Source organism: Vombatus ursinus, unplaced genomic scaffold (genome assembly GCF_900497805.2).
Source record: "Vombatus ursinus unplaced genomic scaffold, bare-nosed wombat genome assembly UNPS02014403.1, whole genome shotgun sequence".
In the NCBI taxonomy this organism is placed as follows: domain Eukaryota; kingdom Metazoa; phylum Chordata; class Mammalia; order Diprotodontia; family Vombatidae; genus Vombatus; species Vombatus ursinus.
The window spans coordinates 377,465-404,202 of NW_020954181.1; the positions used below are offsets into that span (position 1 = coordinate 377,465).

The following is a 26,738-nucleotide window of genomic DNA, read 5'->3' on the forward strand; positions in this document are numbered from 1 at the left end:
TGTGTGTGTGTGTGTGTGTGTGTGTGTGTGTGTGTGTGTGTGTGTGTGTTTATTCTAGGTTACCTGCTAACTTAGAGAACAAAAACTATTGTTTCTTTTATGTATTTATTTTTCTTCTGATCTAATACTTCATTGGAAGCTGGCAGTCTCTTGGTGTGATTTTTTTCTTCTCTCCAGCCTTCACATATGACATTCCCTCTGCTATTCCTTTTCTTCAACATCCTGAATTAATAGATAATGAAGCATGTGTCAAGATTAAATAAAATTACTTGGTAAACATAATAATTCTCATTGGATCTTTCAATGTTATCTTGATATACAATGTAAGATGTTGGTCTCTAACTAGTTTTTGCCATACTGTTTCCCAGTTTTCCCAGAAATTTTTGTGAAATAGTGAGTTCTTGTCTCAGAAGCTGGGTTCTTTGGGTTTATCAAACTTTAGATAACTGTGGTTATTTATTTACTACTTAGTCTTATGTACCTAATCTATTCCACTGCTACACCAATCTATTTCTTAGCCAGTACCAGATAGTTTTGATGATTACTTCTTTATTATAGTTTGAAATCTGGTGTGGCTAGGTCACCTTCCTTCTCATTTTTTTTCATTAATTCCCTTGATATTCTTGACCTTTTGTTCTTCCAGATGAATTTTGATAATAGTTTTTCTAGCTCTGTAAAATAAATATTTGATAGGTTGATTTGGTGTGGCACTAAAGGAGTAGATTAATTTAGGTGGAATTGTCATCTTTTTTTTATTGACTCCATCTATCCATGAGCAACTAATATTATTTCCAACTGTTTAGATCTGAATTTATATGTGTGAAAAGTTTTATAATTGTGTACCAATAGTTCCTGGATTTGTCTTGGCAGGTAGACTCCCAAATATTTTATGTTGTCCAGTTATTATAAATGAAATTTCTGTTTTTGTCTCTTGCTACTGGATTTTTTTGGGTAATATATAGAAATGTTGATGATTTATGTGGGTTTATTTTATATCCTGCAACTTTGCTGAAGTTAATTATTTCAACTAGTTTTTTAATTGATTCTCTAGGGTTCTCTAAGTATACCATCTTATCATCTGCAAAGAGTGGTAGTTTTTCTTTTCTCATTGCCTATTTTAATTCTTTTTCTTTTCTTACTGGTATAGCTAGCATTTCTAGTATAATATTGAATAATAGTGGTGATAATGGGTATTCTTGTTTCACACCTGATCTTATTGGGAAGACTTCAAGGTTATCCTTGAATGATTACTAATGGTTTTAGATAGTTTCTACTTATCATTTAAGGAAAGCTCCATTTATTCTCATGCTCTCTAATGTTTTTAGTAGGAATGGGTATTGTATTTTGTCAAAAGCTTTTTTGGCATCTGTTGAGATAATCATGATTTCTGTTAGTTTTGTTACTGATATGGTCAGTTATGCTGATAGTTTTCCTAATATTGAACCAGCCTTGTATTCCTGGTATAAAACCCACCTGGTCATAGTGTGTGGTCCTTGTGATATATTGATAGTATTTTGTTTAAATTTTTTTTCATCAATATTCATTGTGGAAATGGGTCTATAATTTTCTTTCTCTTTTTCTGCTCTTCCTGATATAGCTATCAGCATCATATTTGTGCTGTAAAAGGAATTTGGTAGGACTCCTCCTTTGCCTGTTTTTCCAAATAATTTATATTGTATTGAAATTAATTGTTCCTTAAATGTTTGATAGAATTCACTTGTGAATTCTGGTCCTGGATATTTTTTTCTGTTCATTAATGGCTTGTTCAGTTTCTTTTTCTAAGATGAGATTATTTAAGTATTCTATTTTCTCTTTTGTTAATCTTCATATTTATATTTTTGTAAATATTCATCCATTTCACTTAGATTGTCAAATTCATTAGCATACAATTGGCTAAAACAACTCATAATTATTGTGTTGATTTCCTCTTTATTTTTGGTGGGTTTATCTTTTTTATTTTAGATGCTGGTAATTTGGTTTTCTAATTTTTTTTAATCAAAATAACCAATGATTTATCTGTTCAATGGTTCCTTTCAATTTTATTAGTTCTCATTTGATTTTCAGGATTTCTAATTTGGTGTTTAAATCTCTCTTTCTGTAGCCCTTTATTAAATGTAATTTTTATTACATCATGATCTGAAAAGGATGTATTTAATATTTCTGTCTTTCTGCATTTGCTTTTTTGCCGTATACATGGTCAATTTTGTATAGGTTTCATGTATTGTTGAAAAAAAGATATATTCCTTTCCATTCCCATTGACTTTCCTCCAGAGGTCTGTCATATCTCACTTTCTAAAATTCTTTTCACCTCCTTAACTTCTCTCATTTTTTTTGTTAGATTTATCTAGTTCTGAATGCAGAAAGTTGAAGTTCCCTACTAGTATAGTTTTGCTCTCTATTTTCTCTTGTAACTAATTTAATTTCTCCTTTAGAAATTTGGATTCTATACCATTTGATATTACTTCATTATCTATCCTTTTAGCAAGATGTGATTTCCTTCCTTGTCTCTTTTAATTATATCTGTTTTTGCTTTTGCTTTGTCTAAGATCATGATTGTTACCTCTGCTTTTTTAACTTAAGCTGAAGCACAATATATTCTACTCCAGCCTTTTACCTTCATTATGTGTATGTCTCTGCTTTAAATGTGTTTCTTGCAAACAACAGGATTCTGATTTTCAATCCACTTTGCTATTTGTTTCCATTTTATGGGTGACTTCATCCCATTCACGTTCACAATTATGATTACTAACTCTATATTTCCCTTCGTTTTCCTCTTCCCATATTTATACCTCACTCTCTTCTCTCTCCGCCCCTCCCTCCCTCTCCTCCTCTCTGTCCCTCCTCACCAGTTTTTTCCTTCCACTGTTTGCCTCTTTCTGCCTTCCCTTCTATTATTACTGTCCTCCCTGCTTCCTTGTCCTCTGTCTACATCCCTTTAAAGTAAGATAAATTTCTGTACCCAAATGAATCTATGTGTTATTCCTTCATAGAGCCACGTCTGTTGAGAGTAAGGTTCAAGCAGTGCTCACCCTCCTCTCTTTCCCTCCACTCTAATAGGTCTTTCATGCCTCTTCATATGTGATAATTTACCCCAGTCTTTCTCTCCCTTCTCTCTTCTCCCAGTGCTATCCTCTTTCTCATCCCTTAATTTTTTAATATCATCCCGTCAAAGTTAGCATGTACCTGCCCTATCTGTCTATGTATACTGCTTCTAACGGCCCTAATAACAATATAGTTATTTGAGTTACAAATCTGATCTTCCCTTGTGAGGATATAAATAGTTTAACCTTATTAACAATTCGTTTTCCTTTTCATGTTTAACTTTTTATGCTTCTCTTGATTCTTATATTTGCAAATCATATTTGTATTCAGCTTTGATCTTTCATCAGGAATGTTTGAAAGTCCTTGATTTCGTTGAATGTCCATCCCCCCCCCCCCCGAAGGATTATGCTCAGTTTTGCTGCATAGTTGGTTTTTGGCTGTAATCCAAGATCCTTTGCCTTCCAGAATATCACATACCAAGCCCTCTCATCCTGCAATGTTGAAGCTGCTAAATCCTGTGTAATTCTGAATGTGGCTCCCTAATATTTGATCAGTTTCTTCCTGGCTGCTTGCAGTATTTTCTTCGTGATCTGACAATTCAGGAATTTGGCTATAATATTCCTGAGAGTTTTCATTTTGGGTTCTCTTTCAGGAGGTCATTGATAGATTCTTTCAGTTACCATTTTGCCCCCTGCTTCTAGGATATCGAGGCAGTTTTCCTTTATAATTTTTTTGGAAGATGCTATCCATGCTTTTTTTTTTTATCATGGCTTTCAGGTAGCCCAGTAATTCTTAAATTAAATTATCTCTGACTGATCTGTTTTCCAGGTCATTTTTTCCAGTGAGATAGTTCACATTTTCATCTGTTTTTTCATTATTTTGATTTTGTTGATTGTAGTTTCTTTTTTTGTTTGTTTGCTTGTTTTTGGCCAGGCAATGGAATTAAGTGACTTACCCAAGGTCATCCAGCTAGTAAGTGTCAAATGTCTGACGCCAGATTTGAACTCAGATCCTCAGATTTGCACTTCTCTTATTATTAGTGATTTAGAACATTTTTTCTTTCAGATTTCTTCTGAAAACTGCTTAATTCATATCTTACGACCATTTATCAAATGGATACTCCCAGATTTTAGGCATTTTTATTTTTACTTCTTTAGATTTAGAAGTTCTTTTTCGTTTTGAAGGGTAAAGAATAGGGGCTGGATAGAGGCAGCTAGGTGGTACAGTAGATAGAGCCCCAACATTGGAATCAGGAGGATCTGAGTTCAAATTCAGCCTCAGACACTTGATAATTACTAGCTGTGTGACCCTGGGCAAGTCAGTTAACCCCGATTGCCTCAAAAAAAAAAAAAAAAGAATGGGGACTGGACCTATGATTTCACTGGTATGGTGAACTCTTGGGTGAGGAATCTAGTAAACTACTCAGAATGTTGCCTTGACCACAGAGAGGTTAAGTGACTTAGCTAGGGTCACATAGCCATTATGTCTTAGAAATAGGACTTGAACCCAGGTCTTCCTGATTTCAAGAAAAACTCTGTCCATAATGCTGTGCTGCATCTTTGAATGAATTATAAGGAAGATATCCTTCAGTGAAATTGGGAAATGAGAATAGATGCTGTACTTTCCTTTAATTCATTGTGCTTTTGAATGAAATCCATGAATACCCAAAGATATTGTTTTCTTGTTGGTTTATTGCATGTAAAATTAACAGATACTTTTTCTCAACAGTAATAACGTAATTGTCATAATTTTTTTTTCTTAAAATCTTAGGTGATTTAAATCGTATTAAGTGTTTAGGATTTAGAGTTCATGTTTGTTCTTTCATTGATGTTAAAAAAAAATTTACTGTTGTTAAAGACTTTGAAATTTCTAGATATGTTTCCTGATATTTTGAAGTAACTATTTACTGAAACTCATTTGAGAGTTTAAGAAGTTACAGTTGCAAAACTGCTGATACTATAACCAGATTTAGATCAGCTATTTATTTATTTATTTTTGATGAGTCTATTGGGGTTAAGTGACTTGCCCTGGGTCACACAGCTACAGAGTGTCAAGTTTGTGAGCCTGGTTTTAAACTCAGGTCCTTCAGCTGCAGGATTGGTGCTCTATCCACTGTGCCACCTTGCTGCCACTAGACCAGCTATTCTTACACTGGAGTTTATACACTCCCAAAAGATCTATGGATAGATTTTAGGGGAGTCTTACATTTCTTTTCAGTATAATTCATTTCTTTTGTAATATTATGCACTTTATTTTATGTATAAAAATGTTATTCTGAAAGGAAATATGGGTTCCAACAAACTGCCAAAGGAGTCTTTGGCATTAAAAAAAAAAAAGAAAAATAGGAAAAGATTGTTGATCAGTTTAGATCTTTTTTAAAGCCATTGGATTCATTGCAGTGATGTTGCTTTAGAAATGTGTTTGGATTGGTTGAGGAAACATGGTCACATCCTGTAGTTTATTAACTGCAGGCCATTTCAGGACCAAGGGATTTGAGGTGGGGATCAAGCTAGGAGGAAGCATTCCAGCCAAATTCTTGAGCAAGAATTTCTTCAGGAGTGAGGAGAGTGTCTTGGACTCAATCTCTTTCCTATCTAATCCCTTTCCCAGAGGAAGTCCTTGTAAGTTTTAAGGGTTCAGAAGATTTTGGATTAAGGGCATCTTCTCCAGTATTGCCTCAGTTAAGTAGCAACAGTATCTTCAAGACAGGAGCTCAGCAAAACAAGTGCACCATGTATAAGGGGAAATTAGTGAGTTCTACACAAAATGAGGGAAAAGAATTCCTGGCAACTAGGAGCTACCGTTTTGCTGCACATGTCTCTAAGTTTGAGTTCACTTTTCCCGACGCTCTGTTCTGGTATGAAAGTGTATCACAGACTTTTCAGGGGAGAAGAATGGTTTAGTATCAGTACTTCTTACTATGTCAATTTAGTAGTTACTCCTTTATAAAAACTTATTAAATTTGCCTGATTAATTGCTGTTAACTGATAATCATGTGGAGATGGCTGATGAACTATAATGTATACATACATACATAAGTATATATATGTATATATAAAACCTTAGAAGCACATCTCTCAACCCTTCAGTGGTGCCCCTAAAAGACAATTTGCAAGTGTTTATGTTAGGAATAGGATCCTTAGTGTTTACCAAAGGGCTATATATTGAGTTCAAAGGCATCGAACATGGTAGCTACACTCTAGGTTCTGGGATTACAAAAAACAAAACAAAATAAACAACAAAACCAAACTGTCAAAAATCCTAACAGTCTGTTAAGGAATAATTAGACATGTAAACATAAATATGATAGGAGATATAGTGCTAAGCACAAACTGCTGTGAGAGGAAGGGAGAAAACAAAGATTGCTTTTCCTTCAGGGCATTATAACAGAAGACTTCAGGTAGTAGATAATACCCATAGGAAGGCTTTTAGGATGAGAAGAATTTTTGCATTTTTATAAGTTACTAAAATGTAACTAAATATCACTCATTTTAACCAAGTTAGTTTTATTGTAATCCTTATTTTAAGGAGGAACACTTCTTCCCAGACTGCTTTCAGAAGAATGTAAAAAGCCATTTGGTCCCATTGGATATCAGTTTTTTAGAGTTACAGATAAAGGACCTGGGGTATAGGGTGAATATTTTTTTGGTACTGGTTACTTCGGTTATGGCGAATTGGAATTTGTAAAGGCTGCAAACAGGGTTGAGTTTGCTATCAGTGCACTTTGTCTTTCCTGCTTGTTTAAACCATTATTTTTATTATTTGTTGCTGTTGTGTTTTCTTTATACATTTTACATGACTTATGTTAGAAAGTAAGAATGAGTATTTTAGATTTATATGTTGTTTTAGTATCAAATCATTTATGCATTTGGCTAACACATAAGTGATTGATGTTTTCAGGTTCTACTTAGTTTTAATTGTAGCTGAGAAAGGAAATGATCATGTTAAAAGGAGAAAGTAGTAAGTTTAGTATAGGATTTAAACCTGGAAAAGACTGGAATCAGTCATCAAAAGAAAGGTCAAATAGAAAATCAGAAATATACTTAGGCATTAACTGGAAACAAATTAATATTTTTTTGTGCTGTCATGGGCAGAGAATAGTTGTGGTGGTGGTGGTGGTGGTGGTGGTGGTGGTGGTGATGATGATGATGATGATAGCGATAGCTAGTATCTATGCCAGACACTGTGCTAAATGATTTACAAATAATATCTCATTTGATCCTTACAACAACTCTGGGAGGTAGGTGCTGTTATTATTCTTTGAATACAGTTGAAGGAAACTGAGTCAAACAGAGATTAAGTGACTTGCTGTTAAGGTCATACAGCTAGTAAGGTTGGTTTGAGTTCTTAAAGAATAAGCCAACTTGGGTTCTTAAATTAGTGGAGTAGCTCATAGTCCTCTCTTTTTAGCCAGGCTTTTCTTTTAGTTGTTAAAATGTTTTATCTATAAACCTAAGGCAAATAAATATTCAAAAAGTGGGTTTTTGTTTTTGTCTGTATTTGGTTTTTGCTGCTGAGGTTCATAGATTTAAAGCTGAAATGAACCTTTAGAGGTTCCCTCATCAAGTCTAGCCATCAGACCTTTGGACTCCAAATCTACACAGATTTTCAAATGTTCTTGGCTTATCTAAAATAGTTACAATCATAGTTTTAGCCTTATAGTCATATTTTACATATGCTTAGTCAAAATAATTTAGATGTAATATATTTAAGTATCCAAATGTGTAATAAGTATCTTTTTATGTTACAGGATGAGCCCAGCTATCGATGGACAAGGGATGATCATCCCATAAGTAGACAGCCTGACTATAGGTAAAAAAATGAGAATAACTTCTATTAATGTAACTTCTTTCTCACCTGTTAGGTGTGTTTTATCAAGTTTCATTTTTGGTGATTAGCATCTGAATATAAATTTCAGATAGATATCTAAAATGTCTTTATTGGGGTAGTGATATTTTTTCATGCAACCAGGATTTATTATATTCTTTTTACAGACATATTTGTATACTAGTGGCAGTAGCACTGTGCAGTACATTCATGAATGTTTTCCATCACATAATGTATTTGAATAAATACATTTACTTTTTTTGTATAATCTTTATAAGAAGCTTCAAAGAAGTAGCTGATGGTCTTTTCTCTAATTGTTCATGAACAGGAACTTCTAATCATACTGTCTTCATTTGTGGTATTAAACAGAAAAAAAAATCCAAGGAATTATTTAGGTCATAGTAAAATTTTTTCATATTTTTAATCCTCTGATATGTATGTGACCTTGGAGCAAGTAGTAATGCATACCTCAGTAGACCTCAGTATCATCAGTGTACTAAGACTAAGATTTTAAATGCTTAGTTATTTAGAAAACACATTCAGAGTGAATCATTCTCCATCAGTCAGATCACTTGAAATTTTTAGAGAGAGAGAGTTGTGTTTATGATAGACATAAAGCTTGGGATATAGTATGCACTTAATTGATTGATTATTTGGTATGGGAGGTATAGTGAATAGAGTTCCAATTCTGTAGCCATAAAGACCAGGCCTAAAATCCTGTCTCTGACACATCTATGGCCCATGGAAGTTCAAAAAGTGGATTTTGGTTTTCCTCTGCAGATAATTTTAGTTTTAACCAGACGTTCATAGACTTAGAGCTAAAAGGGACATAAGATGTCATCTGATCCAATGTCCAGGCTCTTTGACTCCAAATCTAGTACAGGTTTTCAAATATGCTTGGGTTATCTAAAATAATTCCAGTCAGTCTTAGTTTACTCATAGTCATATTTTACCTTTGTTTAATCAAAATCATTTAAATGATATATGCCATCTGTGTGACTTTGGACAAGTCACTTAAATTGATCACTAGGTAACACTCTAAAACTAAAAGTTGCAAAGAAGATGCTGACCTGTATTGTTATAGGGAGTTTACTGAGGAGTTCCTACACTAATGAAACCACAGGTCCAGTCTGTATTTATATCATATCTTACGTGTGTATATGTATGCATGTATGTATAGACACATGTGGCTATATGTATATGTGTATATACATGATGAAGTCTAAGAAGATGTGTAATATTTTGTTGTTGTTGTTTTTAATGGGAAAGGAACATTTTTCTTTCCAAGTACAATAAACATATTATAACCTTTCCTAAATTTGTAATAACATTCATTCTTTTAGCATGCCTCCTGTTTGTAGACCATCAAACGAGATACTGGGTTTTCAGAGTCTATCTACCATCCCATATTCTACAAATGAGTGAAATGAAGCCCCAAGATATTGAATAACTTGCTTTAGGTTAGTAAGTATCTGTGGGGAAAAAAATCACCCCAGATGACCAAAAAGGGAAATTGAGGCAGAGCTCCAAGCCAAAACACTTTATTAAAGGGACCTGACTCACTTCAGCAAAGCAGACCCCAGACCTTCTTCTCTATCTGAGGTGCCCCCTCCTTCCAGGGCCCTTATTATTGTAAAGTTAGATATTTAGACATTCAAGAGGGGCCATATCAGATACAGAATAATTCCATTGGATGCGTAGGTTAAAATAAGCAATGGAATATATCAGCAGCTTCATGAGTTGGGCAGGGCAGGAAATATTTCCCCTGACCAGGTAGTTAGAAGATGGATGGGCTACTTCTAAGGTAGGGCAATAGGACACATGTCTCAAGAACATTTTTGGGGGAGCTAGAGGACTTTCTGCACCATTGCAAAACTTGTACTTGATTGAGTTGTGGAATTTGAGCGAAACAGGATGAAGATGTCTATGTTAGGGTTCCTGCAGTCTTGTGGTTGTGCAAGTAAGTTCTGTAGCTGGTAAACAAGTATTAACCATTGTAATTAAAGCTGGGGGCCTATTATAGGACCTTCCTATCACAATCTATATTCTCATGCAACTTGTACAAAATATAGATTAAGAATAATTAGATGACTGACTAAGTATGTATTACTAGGTGAATATAGTAAAATAATTTTTTACCCCTTATGAAATAATAATGAACACACTTATACTAATTAGAGTTTGAGTAGGAGTCCTCAAGGAATCAACTTTCTCATAGCAAAAGAAAGATTTAAACCTATGTCATTAACTCCAAAATCAGTGTTTTTTGCCTCTTTAGCTAATTGTCTTTGCTTTCAGACAATATCAGTAAATATTTATTAAACACCTACTGGCGGAAGCTAGGCCTGAAGTCAGGAAGACGACGCATATTCCTGAGTTCAAATGTGACCGCAGACACTTACTAGGTGTGTGACCCTGGGCAAATCACTTAATCCTTATTTGCCTCAGTTTTCTCATTTGTAAAATGAACTGGAGAAGGAAATAGCAAACCACTCCAGTATCTTTTCCAAGAAAACCCCAGAGGGGTGATAAAGAGTCAGGCATGACTGGAAAATGATCAAGGTGCCTGTTAAGGGCCAGGCATTGTGCTAAATGCTGGTGATACAAAAGAAAGGCAAAAGACAGTCTGGTAGCTTAAAGTCTGATGAGGGAGACATCATTTAAACAAATATATACAAAACAAGCTTATACAGGATAAGTATAGATTATGGTCTGTAGTGGGGTATAAGACACACGAAAAGAGAGCTTCATGAGGTTTAAAAGCAATAGGCTTTACAGTGGAGGTAACAGATTTGGTTTTTAGATGGATAGGAATTTAGCCAGTAAAGAAAGAAAACTATATTTAAGACATAGGAAAAAGTGTGAACAGAGGAACATACTGGAAAAAACAGAAATTACTGACGGTAGGGGAGAATGAAAGAAAGTAAAGTCAATTTATTTGGAGGATAGAGTACATGAAAAGGATTAATATGATATAGAAATGCAGAGTAGTATGATAGAGGGACTTGAATGCCAGGAAAAGGACTTTAAATTTTACTTGGCAGGTAGTAGAGAGTACAGATTGCATATTGGAATTTCTTCTGATTTTGCATGAGAGTGATAAATAGGTAGAATAAAGATAAATTAAACATAAATACTTTCTTATTTTTTGTGAAACTCTAAATGGGCATATACACTTATAAAGAATTTTAACCATTAAACCTAATCTTTACAGTTGTATTCTTATTATTTAAAATATGAATTGACAGCATTACCAAGTGGTCAGATAAATTTCAAAAGTTAGCTTCTTTATTTTTCATTGTTATTCATTTTTATACTTTCAAATTTTGGGTTCATTTTTAAAAGTTAATATTTCACTTAGTTTTAGATTTAGAAAAAATACCTGGTTTTTTTTTCTTTAATGATTCCATATTTAAAAATAAGACATTTAAGAAAATGATGAAAATATAGCTAAGTGTATATTGCTTAAATCATTCAGGCTTTCCTCAGTGGCAGACTCTTAGGATTGTAATACACTTTATAGATTTTATTATCGCTGTTCTGGCAACCTCATTGTTTTATAGCTCACACCCATTCATACACTTAGCTCTCAAGAAAAGACGTCAGTTTTCATAAATTATATCTAATTTTCTGTCTGTATGATACAGACATGTTATGCTGAAACAGCATCTTCAATTGATTACTAAGTAGACTGGCAAGTTTACTTTGGAATCCCTGTTAAGATAGTTTTAGTGTGGGCTATTGGCTTATGTGTGTAAATAATTTCATAAAAAGAATGTCATAATATTATTCATTAAAATGAGATTCTATTTATATTAAAAAAGTATTTTTGTAACTGTTTTGAATTGGGTCTAAAAATGCAACCACCACTTAAAAATTCTTCCTCTTTAGATTCTATTATATTTTTAATGCTTCCATTTTATCTTCCACAGTCATTTCCATCTCTTACCTGGTCAGTAACTCTTCAACTCTCTAATCATGAAAAATGTTTTCTTCCTTGATCCTCTGACTTGTTCATGATGTGACCTTTTATATCTAGATCAGTTATCCATTTAGAGCTTATTGTAGCGTATATATGCACATACACAGTTTGTTGAACATTTATGTTTTTTAAAATCTAAAGTAATTTTTAAAAATAATTTATTTTTAGTTTTCAGCATTCACTTCCATAAGATTTTGAGTTTTAAATTTTCTCTCCCTCTTTTTCCTCCTCGCCTTCCCCTGATGGCATGCAGTCTGATATGGGTTCTACTTATACATCATATTAAGCATATTTTCCCATTAGTAATGATGTAAAGAACAATTAGAACTAATGGGAAGAACCATGAGAATGAAGCAATGAAACAAAACAACACAGGAAAAGGACAGTAAATAGTATACTTCGTTTGCTTTCAGCCTTCATAGTTCTTTCTCTGGGTGTGGATAGCATTTTCCATCTTGAGACTTTTGGAGTTGTCTTAGATCTTTGCATTGTGAAGAAGACAAGTCTTATCAAAATCAGTCATCGCACCGTGTGGCTGTTACTATGTACCGTATTCTCCTGATTCTGCTCATTTTACTCAGCATCAGTTCATGTAAGTCTTTCCAGGTTTTTCTGAAGTCTGCCTGCTCATCATTTCTTATAGCACAATAGTGTTCCATTAAATTCATATACCATAACTTGTTCAGCCATTCCCCAATTGATGGGCATCCCCTCAATTTCCAGTTATTTGCTACTACAAAAAGAACTGCTATAAATATTTTTGTACATGTGGATGCTTTTCCCATTTTTATGATCTTTTTGGGACACAGCCCTAGAAGTGCTATTGCTGGGTCAAAGGGTATGCACATTTTTATAGCCCTTTGGGCATAGTTCCAAATTGCTCTCCAGAATGATTGGATCATTTCACAACTCCACCCACAGTGCATTAGAGTTCCAGTTTTCCCACATCTTCTCCAACATTTATCATTTTCCTGTCTTGAATACCTAACCTATTCCATTGATCTACCACTCTGTTTTTTAGCTAGTACTAAGTAGTTTTGATGATTGCTACTTTATAGTACAATTTAAGATCTGGTACAGCTAGGACAACCTTCCTTTGCATTTATTTTGATTAGTTCCCTTGATATTCTGGACCTTTTGTTCCAGATGAATTTTGTTATTATTTTTTCTAGCTGTATAAAATAATTTTTTGGTAGTTTGATTGGTAAATTAATTTACGTAGAAGTGTCATTTTTATTGTATTAGCTTGGCCTACCCATGAGCAATTGATATTATTTAGATATGACTTTATTTGTGTGAACAGTGTTTTATAATTGTGTTCATATAGTTCTTGGTTTTGTTTTGGCAGTTAGACTCCCAAGTAGTTTCTAATGTCTACAGTAATTTTGAATGGAATTTCTCTTTTTATCTGTTGCTGTTGGGCTTTGTTAGTGGTGGATCAATGGAATAGGTTAGTAATATATAGAAATGCCAATGATTTGTGTGGGTTTATTTTATATCCTTCAACTTTGTTAAATGTTTTTATTATTTCAAGTAATTTCTTAATTGATTCTCTAGGATTCTCTAGGTCTACCATCATATCATCTGCAAAGAGTGATAGCTTTGTTTCTTCTTTGCCTGTTCTAATTCCTTCAATTTCTTTTTCTTTTCTGATTATTACAGCTAACATTTCTAGCACAGTATTGAATATAACAGTGGTGATAATGGATATCCTTGTTTCACCCCGATCATATTGGAAATGCTTCTAGCTTATCCCCTTTACATATAATGCTTGCTGATGGTTTTTGATAGATGCTGTCTTTCATTTTAAGGAAGACTCCATTTATTCCTGTGCTCTCTATTGTTTTCAGTAGGAATGAGTGTTGTATTTTGTAAAATGCTTTTTCTGCCTCTATTGAGATAATCATGATTTTCTGTTAATTTTGTTGTTGATATGATCAATTATGCTGGTAGCTTTCCTAATGTTGAACCAGCCCTGCAGTCCTGGTATAAATCCTACCTTGTCATAGTGTATGACCCTTGAGATAAGTTGTAATCTCTTTGCTAGTATTTTATTTAAAATTTTTGCATTTATATTCATTAAGGACATTAGTCTATAATTTTCTTTCTCAGTTTTGGCTCTTCCCAGTTTAGGTATCAGCACCATATTTGTGTCATAAAAGAATTTGGTAGGACTCCTTCTTCACCTGTTTTCCCAAATAGTTTATATAGCAGTAGAATTGTTATTTAAATGTTTTATAGAATTCATTTGTAAATCCATCTGGCCCTGGAGATTTTTCTTAGGGAGTTTATTGATGGCTTATTCAATTTCTTTTTCTGAAATAGGATTGTTTAAGTATTTTACTTCCTCTTCTGTTAATCTACGCAATTTATATTTTTAAAATATCCATTTCACTAAGATTGTCAAATTTAATGGAATACAGTTGCACAAAATATTTCCTAATTATTGTTTTGATTTCCTCTTCATTGGTGGTAAATGAACTATTTTCATTTTTAATGCTGATAATTTGGTTTTTTCTTTTTAATCAAATTAACCAAAAGTTTATCTATTTTATTGTGGGTTTTTTTCCCCATAAAACCAGCTCTTAGTTTTATTTATTAGTTCAATAGTTTTCTTAATTTCAGTTTTATTATTCTCTCTTTTGGTTTTCATAATTTCTAATTTGATATTTAATTGAGGATTTTTAATTTGTTTTTCTAAGCTTTTTTAGTTGCATGCCCAATTCATTGATCTCTTCTTTCTCTATTTTCTTCATGTAAGCATTTAGAGATATAAAGCTTTCCCTAAGGACAGCTTTCGCTGCAACCCATAAGTTTTGCTATGTTGTGTCATTATTGTCATTCTCTTGGATGAAGTTATTGATTGTTTTTATGATTTGTTGTTTGACCCACTCATTCTTTAGGATTTGATTATTTAGTTTCCAGTTAATCTTTAGTCTCTCTTTCCATGGACCTTCATTACATGTAATTTTTATTGCATCATGATCTGAAAAGGATGTATTTAATATTTCTACCTTTCTGCTTTGTATTGTGAGATTTTTATGTCCTATGCCCATGGTCAATTTTTGTGTATGTGCCATGTACCACCAAGAAAAAGGTATATTCCTTTCTGTCCCCATTCAGTTTTCTCCAAAGGTCAACCACATTTAACTTTTCTAAAATTCTATTCATCTCTTTAACTTCTTTCTTGTTTATTTTGTAGTTATATTTATCTAGTCCAGAGAGGGGGAGGTTTTTGTCTCCCACTAGTATAGTTTTGCTGTCTGTTTCTTCCTGTATCTTCCTGAACTTCTTATCTGAGAATTTGGATGCTATACCACTTGGTGCATATATGTTTAGTAATGATATTACTTCATTGTCTGTGGTGCCGTTTAGCAGGATGTAGTTTTCCTTCCTCATCTCTTTTAATTAGATCTATTTTTGCTTTGTCTGACATCAGGATTGCTACCCCTGCTTTTTTTACTTTAGCTAAAGCATAATATATTCTGCTGCAGCCCTTTATCTTTATTCTATATATATCTTTCTGCTTCAGATGTGTTTGGTTTTTTTTGGGGGGGGGGTGCTAGGCAATGGGGTTAAGTGACTTGCCCAGGGTCACACAGCTAGTAATTATCAAGTGACTGAGCCCAGATTTGAACTCAAGTCCTCCTGACTCCAGGGCCAGTACTTTATCCACTGAGGCACCTAGCTGCCCCTGGATGTGTTTCTTGTAAACAACATATTGTAGGATTGTGGTTCTTAATCCATTCTGCTATCCACTTCTGTTTTAAAGGGATTTTTAATTCCATTAACATTCACAGTTATGACTGCTATCTGTGTCTTCCTCTCCATCCTATTCCCTCCCCCCACCCCCCAGTTTATGCTTTTCTCTCTCCTTTCTCCCTTTTTCTCCTCACTAGAGTTTTGCTTTTAATCATGGCCTGCCTCAATCTGCCCTCCTTCTATTAGCCCCGTCCCTATTCTTCCCCTTTTCTCTTTCTACTTCCTCCCTCCCTTCTATTCACTTCCTTCCTTTTCTTTTCCCTTTCCCTTCCTACTTCGTATAGGGTAAGTTAGATTTCTATACCTGATTATCTTATTCCGTCTTTGAACCAAATCGGATGAGAGTAAGGTTCAGACAGTGCTCATCTCCCTCCCTTCTTTCCCTCTACTCTGTTAGGTTTTTATTCCTTTTCATGTGAAGTAATTTACCTTTGTCTGCCTCCTCCTTTTCTCTTCTGCTAGTACACTCCCTTTTCACCACTTAATTAGATTTTTTTACCCTCGCATCAAAGTTAGCTTATACCTATGCCTTCTAAGTATACCCCTTTTAAATGTAATAATAACATTACAGTTCTCAAGAGTTACATGTGTTATCTTCCCTTGTAGGGATGTAAACAGTTTGCCCTTATTAATATCATGTTGTTGTTTTTTCTTTTTATGCCTCTCTTGAGTCTTGTATTTGAAGGTCAAATTTTCTGTTGAGCTCTGGTCTTTTCATCAGTTACTTTTGGAAGTCCCCTATTTCGTTGAATGACCATCTCCTCCCCTGAAAGATTATGCTCAGTTTCACTGGGTAGTTGATCCTTGGTTGTAATCCAGGCTCCTTTGCCTTATGGAATATTGTGTTTCTCACCCTCTGATCTTTTAATGTAGAAGCTGCAAGGTCCTGAGTAATCCTGACTGTTTAAATTGTTCCTTTCTGGCTGCTTGCAATATTTTCTCTTTGATCTGGTAATTTTGGAATTTGGCTTCAATATTCCTTGGCGTTTTCAATTTGGGATCTTTTTCAAGAGGTGATTGGTAGATTCTTTTGATGACTAATTTACCCTTTGGTTCTAGGACCTCAGGACAGTTTTCTTTGATGATTTCCTGAAGTATGTTGTCCAGGCTCTTTTTTCATCATTGTTTTCAGGTAGACCAGTGATTTTTAAATTGTCTCTCCTGCATCTATTTTCCAAGTCAGTTGTTTTACCAATGAAGTATTTTACATTTTCTTCTATTTTTTCATTCTTTTGTTTCTGTTTGACTGCTTCTTGCTCTCTCATAGAGTCATTAGCTTTCACTTGCCCCATTCTAATTTTTAAGGAGTTGTTTTCTTCTATTAGATTTTGTGCCTTCTTTTCCATTTGGCCCATTTTACGTTTTAAGGAGTTCTTTTCTTCAGTGAGTTTTTGTGCCTCCTTTTTTATTTGGTCATTTCTATTTTTTAAGGACTTGTTTTCTACAGTTAATTTTTGTACTTCCTTTTCCAAACTATTGACTCTCTCTTGCATACCTCTCATTTCTTTTCCCAATTTTTCTTTTACCTCTTTTATTTGACTTTTAAAATCCTTCTTGAATCTTCCAAGAAGGCTTTTTGGGCTTGAGACCGCCCCTTTGAAGTTTCGGATGTGGGTGTAGCGACAGTGTGGGTGTAGCGACAGTGTCATCCTCTTCTGAATTTGTGTCTTGATCTTCCCTTTCCCCATAATAAGAATCTGTGTTCAATGTCCGTTTCTGCTTTTTGTGCATGGTGTTTGCCTATTTTCTGACTTAAAAAAAAAAAGTTGAGCTCTCCTGCTGGAGCATAGCGGGGAGCTTACCCACTCTTCTTTTCCTGCTCACCTGGGCCTTGCACAGGGATGTTTCTCTGTGGTGGATGTGTATCAGCCTCGAGTTTTGCCTCTTGGCGATGTGTTTCCCAGAGTTGAGTTGATGAACCAGGTGATTTGGCTGCTGGAGAGTGCCGTCACCAGTGATTGTTTTCCTGAGTTGGTGTCTACTGGTTCCCCTGCCAGCATTGAGGTTCTTGGGGGGTCCTGGTGTTGGCAATTGCTCCACCTACCTGGGTCTCAGGATCTCGTATGCCTGCTATGCTGAGGTGGAGCTTGCTGAGGTGGTCCCTTAGACTCCTCCAGTCCGTTACTGTTTCCCCTTCCCCAGAGTAAGTAGTACCTTTCCCATTAATCCCCCAAGTTTCCTGGGCTACCAGACTGCAATGCACTGTTTTTTTTTGCTAGGTCAGGGTTTTTCCTGGGTTGATATTTTCAGGGCTTTCAGCGGGTAATAAGGGAGGGTAAAAGCAACTTACTTCTTACTCCGTCTTGGTTCCCAGAAGCTGAAAAAGTAGTTTTTTTTTTACATTGTAAAGTTCAAAACTATCTCCCTCCCAGCATTTGACACATAGTGTACATATATATATATATATATATATATATATATATATATATATACTTATGTATACATACATACTATGTATACTTCCATGTATCAGTTGTTTCTCTGGAAGTGGATAGCATCTTCCTTCATAGGTCTTTTATGGTTGATTTGACTGTTTATAGTACTTTGAATAACTTGGTTGTTCACAGTTATTCCTTGAACAATATTGTTGTTATTGTATACAATGTTCTCTTAGTTCTACTCACTTCACTTCTCATTATTTCATGCAAGTCTTTCCATGCTCATCATGCATTCATTTATCTATCTATCCATCCACCATCTTTTTAGTGGTATGTTATTTTATTTTATTTTTTTCCAATTACATTTAAAGATAATTTTAAGCGTTCATTTTTCTTTTAATAAGATTTTGAGTTCCAAATTTTTCTCCCTCTCACCTCCACAAGATGGCAAGGAATTTGATATAGATTATATATGTTCAGTCTTGTAAAACATGTCCATATTAGTCATGTAGTGAACAAAGAAACAGAACAAAAGGAAAACAAAACAAAAACAAAAAAGTGAAAGTAGTATGCTTCGATCTGTGTTCATACTCCATAGTTCTTTCTGTGGATGTAGATAGCGTTTTCCATCATGAGTCTTTCGGAATTGTATTGCTGAGAATAACTAAGTCTTTCAATAATTGATCATCACACAATGTTGTTCTTACTGTATACAATGTTCTCCTGGTTTTGTTCACTTCACTATGCTTTAATTCATGTTGATCTTTCCAGGTTTTTCTGAAATCCACCTGCTTATCATTTCTTACAGCACAGTAGTATTGTTACATCATGTACTGTAACTTGTTTAGCCATTCCCCAATTGATGGGTATCCCCTCATTTTCTAATTCTTTGCCATCATAAAAAGAGCTGCTATAAATATTTTTGTATATGACACAACCTTCAGAGGTAGATGCTATTATTATTATCTCCATTTTCCAGATGAGGAAATGGAGGTATATCGTGCTTAAGTGACTTGCCTTCTGGGCCACAAACTCAATCCGTTGAGCCACCTGCCCACCTCTCTAGAGTCTTAGTTCAGAGTGTCAGGGACCTCAGACCTCATGAGCTTAGACTGTCATTGTCTGAGCACTATCACTGGTGCCTACACCAATTTCTCAGTGCTTCCAAAGTCTCTGCCCCAGGACTTTGCTAAGGGACTCCTTTCTTCTTGCTGCCTTCTGACAAAGATCCTTACAGGCTACACAACTCCCCGGCTTGACCTGACTTTGGTCTGGATGAAATTCCAGTCTACGTTGTTTCTGGTTTTGCTGGCAGACCCCATTGCTATTGGTCTTGGTCTTTTGACTGACTTCTTGTACAATTAAATCCAAGTTGGATATCTTGATCATTTTAGTCTGGGAGCCATGATGGTTGAATAGTGGGAAACAATGCAGCTGAGGTCTCTTCCACAAAACTCTTCTAAACAGATCTAGAAAATATAACAGACAATCCTGATGGTAAAATTCAGAAAAAGTTACCGTGATTCCTTTTTCTGGCTCATCCTGACATAGGGAGTCAGATAGGTCTGTGGACATCAGGTATGGGGGTAAGAATAGGAGGCATATGTGGGGCATCTAGGTGGTGCAGTGGATAGAGCACCGGCCCTGAAGTCAGGAGGACCTAAGTTCAGATCTGGCCTCAGACCAAACACTTGACACTTACTAGCTGTGTGACCCTGGGCAAGTCACTTAACCTCAATTGCCTAACCAAAAAAAAAAATAGGTAGCATGTGGAGAATTCCAGTACCCTCAGAGAGTCTGTACATCTACCCAGTTCTGCATCACCAATGGGCTAAGAAAGGGATCTCTGTTTGGGGCAGGGGGAAGGGAGAAGGATAGTAGGGTGGTGGTTGTGGAGGGGTTGGATTGTTCCTGGTTAGTGAGGCCCTGGGTCGTATTCATTATGAAGGAAATTCAGAAGCAAGCAGCAGTGGTTTGACTTACATCCATGAACAGAACAAGATCTCCGTTCCATCATCTATCCCAGCTTGTAGAGGAATAACTGGTGCAGAAATCCCTGACAAAAGGGGAGCCTCAGTTCTATTACTCAAAATCAGCAGAGCTCCAGCTGAATGATAAGGGCTGAGTCCAACAGTATTTCTTGTTGCTGTGACTAAGACATATGTCAGGATCTTGTAAAACTCAGACCAGGATGGCAATGATCATTTTGCCCTGGTTTAAACACTTTGAGATCACTGAAAGGTTTGTGATATTTAAAAAGTTAAAGATATATAATTTCTGGGTAATTCAGTCATTTTATTAATGATGCCAGCATGTTTATTAATAAAAGAATAGTCATTTGGCTGTCTCTCTTAGACCAAAGACCTCTCATGGTGGTGGGCTCTCACAATGTATATGCCCTTGGAAGAATGGGTGTTCCTAAGGGTGGCAATCAACTCTTAATTGATTAACAATCAATGAGAGAATGAATATTACAATGAGAGGATGAGCTGTATTGTAGTGAGGGTCTTGCGATGTGTGATTTGGATCACCCAAGTCTTGGTCAAGAGATTTATCAGTTTCCATATTACCTGTCTGGTAAAAGGGAGAATCAGTATTTTCCTGCACCTGTCTGAGTAAACACAATGAGCAGGAATCTTCCCATTAGCCCAAACGTAGAATATCTTTTACTGTCTGGTTAGATCTGGGGCTGGCTAAATCTTTGAGAAAGATTTCCCACACTGGTTGATTTCTGGGTGAGAAAGTAGAAAAGGGGAAAAACCTTGATTCTGATTCAATGATTAGTTATTAATATAAGAGATTAATAATCATTTCCCCCAGGTTGCAGATTTGTAGCCTCTCCCTGAGATCCTAGAATAATATAATACTCAATAACCTAAGGAGTAACTGGGTCATCCCAGACCTTTGCTCTAGAAGTGCTAAAGAGCCCAGCCTTAACAGTTCTGAAGTAATTGGCTGGAAAAATGGGTAACAAAGAATCTCAGCATAATGAACTATTACGGTGGTAGGTTTGATCAAGATACAAATACAGAAGAGAATGACTTCAAAACATCCATAAACGGTCTCAGAGGAAAACGCAGCTAAAGCACAAATTCAACTAGAATTCCTGGAAGGGATGAAGCATGAAGCAAAAGTTTAAAAAATGTTTTTGTAGTTCATTCAGTCTTGGCATAAACCTCAGGGTTTTAGTTATGTGGGAGCTATGCAGTCTGCCTCTTTCTCAGGCAGCCGTATTGGCTAGATAAGAGGGAATGAGCAGAAAAAAAAAAATAATAATATGGTGTGATATGAACTGAGCTTGTTAGCTTTCTGTAGTTCCTTTTTTGACATGTTAATCTAAACTTGGAATTTTAAACTAAGCAATGTGTGTCACAAAATCTGTCATAGCCACTTTCATTTTGAGTATGCTATTTCCTTTCTATCACTACCAGTTTCCTAAGAAGTTTGAAAAATAACCAAACTCAAACTAACTTCTCTGGGCCACATTTCCTTTTCTTGAAATGAGAGTGTTGGGATAGATGACTTATATGTCATGTAGGGTATTTTCACCACAGATTTTCATGATGGAAAGCAGATGCTGTATGTCTTTAAGTTTGCCTTTAAAATATTTTTATATTGTTTCTTAGGTACCAAGTAGCTTGTTTTGTAGGAGTATAGACCTTTTTTCAGAAAAACAGTTTCAAGTGAGAAAAATACTACATTGAATATGAAGTGTTCCTTTTTCCTATGCTTTAAATCATTTATGAAGTAGATAGTCAGCGTGTTATAGTGGAAATAGCAGTTTTTGGAGTCAAGAGATATGGATTCTATTCTGACTCCCATATCATTATTATCCTTGATAATTCATGTAACCTCTCTGAATATAAACTGTGGTGTTGATTATATGATCCCTTTAAATCCTATAAACTATGAATATTTATACCCAAGATGACTAAAATGTTAAAGTTTAATGGCTTGTCTAAGGAAATGCAGTTAGGAAAGGAAACAGTATTTATATTATGGTTTATATTTTCTGGTTTTGCCATTTCCATGGCTCTAACTCTGACAATTGAGAGACAAAAGGAGAAAACAGGACCCATTGAGAAAAACAATGCATGTATTTCTCTGAAGGGAAAACTAATCTTTTCCTAGCAGTGACGGCCCATTTCATACTTTTGAAAACTAAAGGAGGGACAGTAAAGGACATTTTATTGGGATTTGGTTATAATTATTAATATTTAAATGTTTACTGCAGATGCTTAAATTCAAGTTTTCATTTTCTACTTCTGGCTTTTATGGGGAAGGTTAAGAGAGGAGCAGAGAAAAAGGACTTATGTTAAATATGGAAAAGAAAATCATGTAGGAAACTTGGAGGAATTTTCAGTAGTGAAATAAGGCAGAAGTTAAATTTGGGGAAGAAAAATTGTGGAAAATTTGAAGGAGAATAATGTCCATGCCCAGATTCTGGTAAATTTTGTACTTTTGTTTTGGAAAAGTAACAATATCAAGGCCTTTTCAGGAGGATTTGAAGAGATTAAAGAGAATAAGTTCAAAGAGGAGATACTGAAGCTAGACTCAAAATCATGGAGTAAGTGGAATAATTGGACACTTTTTAAATGGAATTATTAAAGGGTAAGGTGACAGTTATTGTTCCAAGCTCTGGCAAAATGAAAAGGGTAGCTTTATAATTAGAACTTAAAACCAGATTTGAAGCTTTTTTGAAGAGGAGGGAGCTGGATATGTTGAGTAAGAAGAAGCATCATTTCCTCCAAAGAAGGATATGCAATCCAGTAACAAAGGAAGAATATAATAGAAGTGATTTTGTGCTCAGGAATACAGAAACAGCTATTTGTTGAACTGTTGACTAAAAGAGAGGTCTGTTGTGTTCCTGGAGCATTTCCAAGACATAATGGAGATCCTCTCAAGACTTCACAGAATACTTGGCAAATCCTCACTTTTGGTGAATCAAGTAGGCACAGATGACACTTCCAGAAGGCAGCTAGGTTTTGCAGTAGATAAAATATAAGGCCTGAAGTTGAGAGTTCAAATCTGCCACTAATTTCTAATTTGTAACCCTGGGTGCAGCTAAATGGTGCAGTGGATAGAGTGCTAGGCCTGGAGTCAGGAAGATGCATCTTCCTGAGTTCATATCTGGCCTCAGACACTTACTAGCTCTTTGACACTGGGCAAGTCACTTAACCCTGTTAGCATTAGTTTCCTCATCTGTAAAATGAGCTGGAGAAGGAAGTGACAAAACCACTCCGGTGTCTCTGCCAAGAAAACTCAAAATGGGGTCACAAAGAGTCAGACATGACTGAAAAATGACTGAACAACCACCACCACCACCACCACCACCCCTGGTCAAGTAACTTAACCTGTTTACCTCAGTTTCCTCGCCTATAAAATGGGGATAATAATAGAACTGTGGAAGGAATTACGATTTTTATAATAATGGGTATTATATGTGTAATTAATATACTAATAGATTAGATTCTTCAGAATTGCCCCTTGTGAATCAAACTTACAGTGCAGCTTGAAATGATAAATTAAGCCTTTTACAACTCTCACAATCACTGATACCCTTCCGCCAGTGTACCTGAAATGAAGTGAATCAAAGACACTGTAGATCCTGTTCCTGTCACAGAATTCTGGTCCTGTGACCCATTATATAACAATCCTCAAGGACTTGAGCAATATTGCTCCCACATGACTCCAGAATTGTTGTATTGTCTTCCATTTGTGGATTTGTTGTGGGAAACCACTGAAGCCCAGGAAAATGTTGTTTGTAATCTGCTTCTCCCCCTTTCCCCCTCCTTCCACTTGTGATTTATGTATATAATCTCTGTCTTCAGGACCTACCTTGCAGGGCTATTGTGATGATCAAATGAGATAATATTTATAAAAAGTACTTAACATAATGTCCAAAACATAATAGGTGCTATGTAAATGCTTATTCTCTTCCCTTCCTTCTAGGAGTCTAAAATTAGTAATGGTTTTCTTAAGCAAGAAACTGAAGACCATAGGGACAAAGACTGTCTTTTCCTCATCATGGCTCACTGAAGGATGCAAAAGACAGTATTAATTAGAGAAGTGAACAATTGCCTAAGAAGGTGGTATCTGAAAATGGGATTTGGATTTCTTGACCATGATTTACAATAATCTAACGACAAATTCTTAGCTATTGATGGAATGTACTTGAAGAATGTGTTTGCTGGATATCTTGAAAATCTAATGAAGAGGATGGGATAGAGTGTTGGACAGCATAGAAAGTAGCTCCAAAGAAAGAAAAAATGTGGTTCAGCCATTTAGATATTCATAGACAAAAATCCAAGAAAAGAGCCAGTAATAGAATTGATGGCCTCAAACATTTATAAAAAATGTCCTACCTTACGCAACAAACATGAGAAACTGTCCTGTTCTTTTGAGTCTCTTGCCTCCTAACTGCATCACCAGTCATGCCCTGCCAAGCCTTAACCTTGGATCATCCACCATCAGCCTTTGGTCTTAAACATGTACTAATGAACAAATATGGAGAAAACCAAGAAACTGTGCTGACAAGGTCTACTACGTATTTATCTTACATGATTTCAACTGAGCCCTCACTGCTACATGTCAATTCTTTTACGTATCCCTTATGAACTCACTATCCTACTATTTATAGCAGCTTTTAAAACCTTTTCAGCCCTTCCCCCACCCCCTGTTCTCAACTGAGAACCTTTCCTCATATTTTACTGAAAAAATTGAGGACATTTGACAACAACTACCTCTTTTCCCCTGCTCATCACCTAGATGCCTTCTTGCCACTATCACTTCCTTCACCTTTGTGCCTCCTATATGTCAGGCACTGTGCTAAGCACCGAGGATGCAAAAAGAGGGAAAACTTAGTAAATGTTTATTGACTGGATTGATTAATGTGCTGAAGTGTCATCATTTGTGCTATGACCTTGATATTCCTACTATCATGTCTGTTCATTACTGCTGTACATTAGGAGACCCTCTGGAAACTGCAAACATTGGCATCACCCACCACATTGACTAGATCTTTAAAATCTGAGCCTTGGTCCTTCCAAAAGGCTGTGGCTAGGTTGTTAGTTTTTTTAAGTGGTCTAGGAGCCTAAGGCCCAGATCATTGACAGAGCTTCCTGGTAACCTAAGTATCAAGATCTGACCAAGGAGTCTTCAGAATTAATGTAAGCTTTTCATTTTTGTTTTTCATATTTTATTTTTTCCAATTAGATGTAAAAACAAATTTTAATACTCATTTGTAAAAATTTTGAATTCTAAATTCTTTTCCTCCTTTCCCTCACCACTCATTGAGAAGGCAAGCAGTTTGTTATAGTTTATACATGTGTAGTCATGTAAAACATATTTCCATATTAGTTATATTGTGAAAGCATAGACCCCCCCAAAAAAAACCACAAGGAAAATAAAAAACTTTTAAAAGTGCTTTGATCTGCATTGGGTAGCATTTTTCATCATTAAACCTTTGGAATTGTCTTAGATCCTTGTGTTACTGAGAACAGCTAAATCATTCATAGTTAATCATTGTACAGTATTGCTGTTACTGTAGACAATGTTCTGCTAGTTCTGCTCTCCTCAATTTGCATCATTTCACGTAAATCTTTTCAGATTTTTCTGAAAACATCCTGTTAATCATTTCTTAAAGCACAGTCACAGTCATGTACCACAACTTGTTCAGTCATTCCCCAGTTGATGGGCATCCCGTCAATTTCCAATTCATTGCTCCACAAAAAGAGCTGCTATAAATCTTTTTGTACATATAAATCCTTTTCATTTCCCTTTTTTTGTTTTTAATCTCTTTGAGACCCAGACCCTCATGGTGGTATTGCTAGATCAAAGGGTATGTATAGTTGTATACCTTTTGGTTATATTTCCAAATTGCTCTCCACAATGGTTGGATAAGTTCACAATTCACCAATAGTGCATTAGTGTCTCAATTTTCTCGTATCCCCTCCAAGATTTGTCATTTTCCTTTTTCTGTCATTTTAGGCAGTCTGATGGGTGTAAGGTGGTATCTCAGAGTTGTTTTAATTTGCATTTCTCTAATAGTGATTTAGAACATTTTTTTCATGTGACTATAGATACTTTGGATTACTTCTTTTTTTAATTTTATTTTTTAATTTTTTTCTTTTTTTTCACATTTTTATTAATTTGTTTATTTTTAGTTTTCAGCACTCACTTCCACAAGATTTTGAGTTCCAAATTTTCTCCCCATCTCATCCCTCCCCCCACCCCAAGATGGCATACATTCTGAATACCCTTTTACCTGATCTGTCCTCCCTTCTATCTCTCCCTGCCACCCTTCTCTTAACCCCTTCCCCTTCTATTTTCTAGGGCAAGAAAGATTTCTATATCCCATTGCCTGTATATCTTATTTCATGTGAAAACAATTTTTAATGTTTTTGGGTTTTTTTTGTTTGTTTGTTTGTTTGTTTTTTGGTTTTTGCTATGCAGTTAGGTTAAGTGACTTGCTCAGGGTCACACAGCTAGTGTGTGTTATGTGTCCAAGACCAGATTTGAACTCAGGTCCTCCTGACTCCAGGGCCAGTGCTGTACCAACTGCGCCACCTAGCTGCCTCAACATTTGTTTTTAAAACTTTGGGTTCCAAATTTTATCCCTTTCTCCCTCCCCACCCACCCTCACTGAGAAGACAAGCAACTCGATACAGGTTATACATGTGTAGTCATGTTGTGAAAAACTAACTGTATTTCCCTTCATCCTATCCTGCCCCTGTTTATTCTCTCTT

The 26,738-nt window shown here is 35.5% G+C and overlaps 1 protein-coding gene across 2 annotated transcripts in view; it reads left to right on the top strand.

Moving 5' to 3' along the window:
- Positions 1 to 26,738, top strand: part of PPHLN1 (periphilin 1) — a 167,325-nt gene that overhangs the window by 46,155 nt on the left and 94,432 nt on the right. For both annotated transcript variants that reach the window (XM_027861041.1, XM_027861040.1), the window contains one exon: positions 7,793 to 7,854. In XM_027861041.1, coding sequence (XP_027716842.1) covers positions 7,793 to 7,854 — 62 coding nt within the window. The remainder of the gene's footprint in view (positions 1 to 7,792; positions 7,855 to 26,738) is intronic.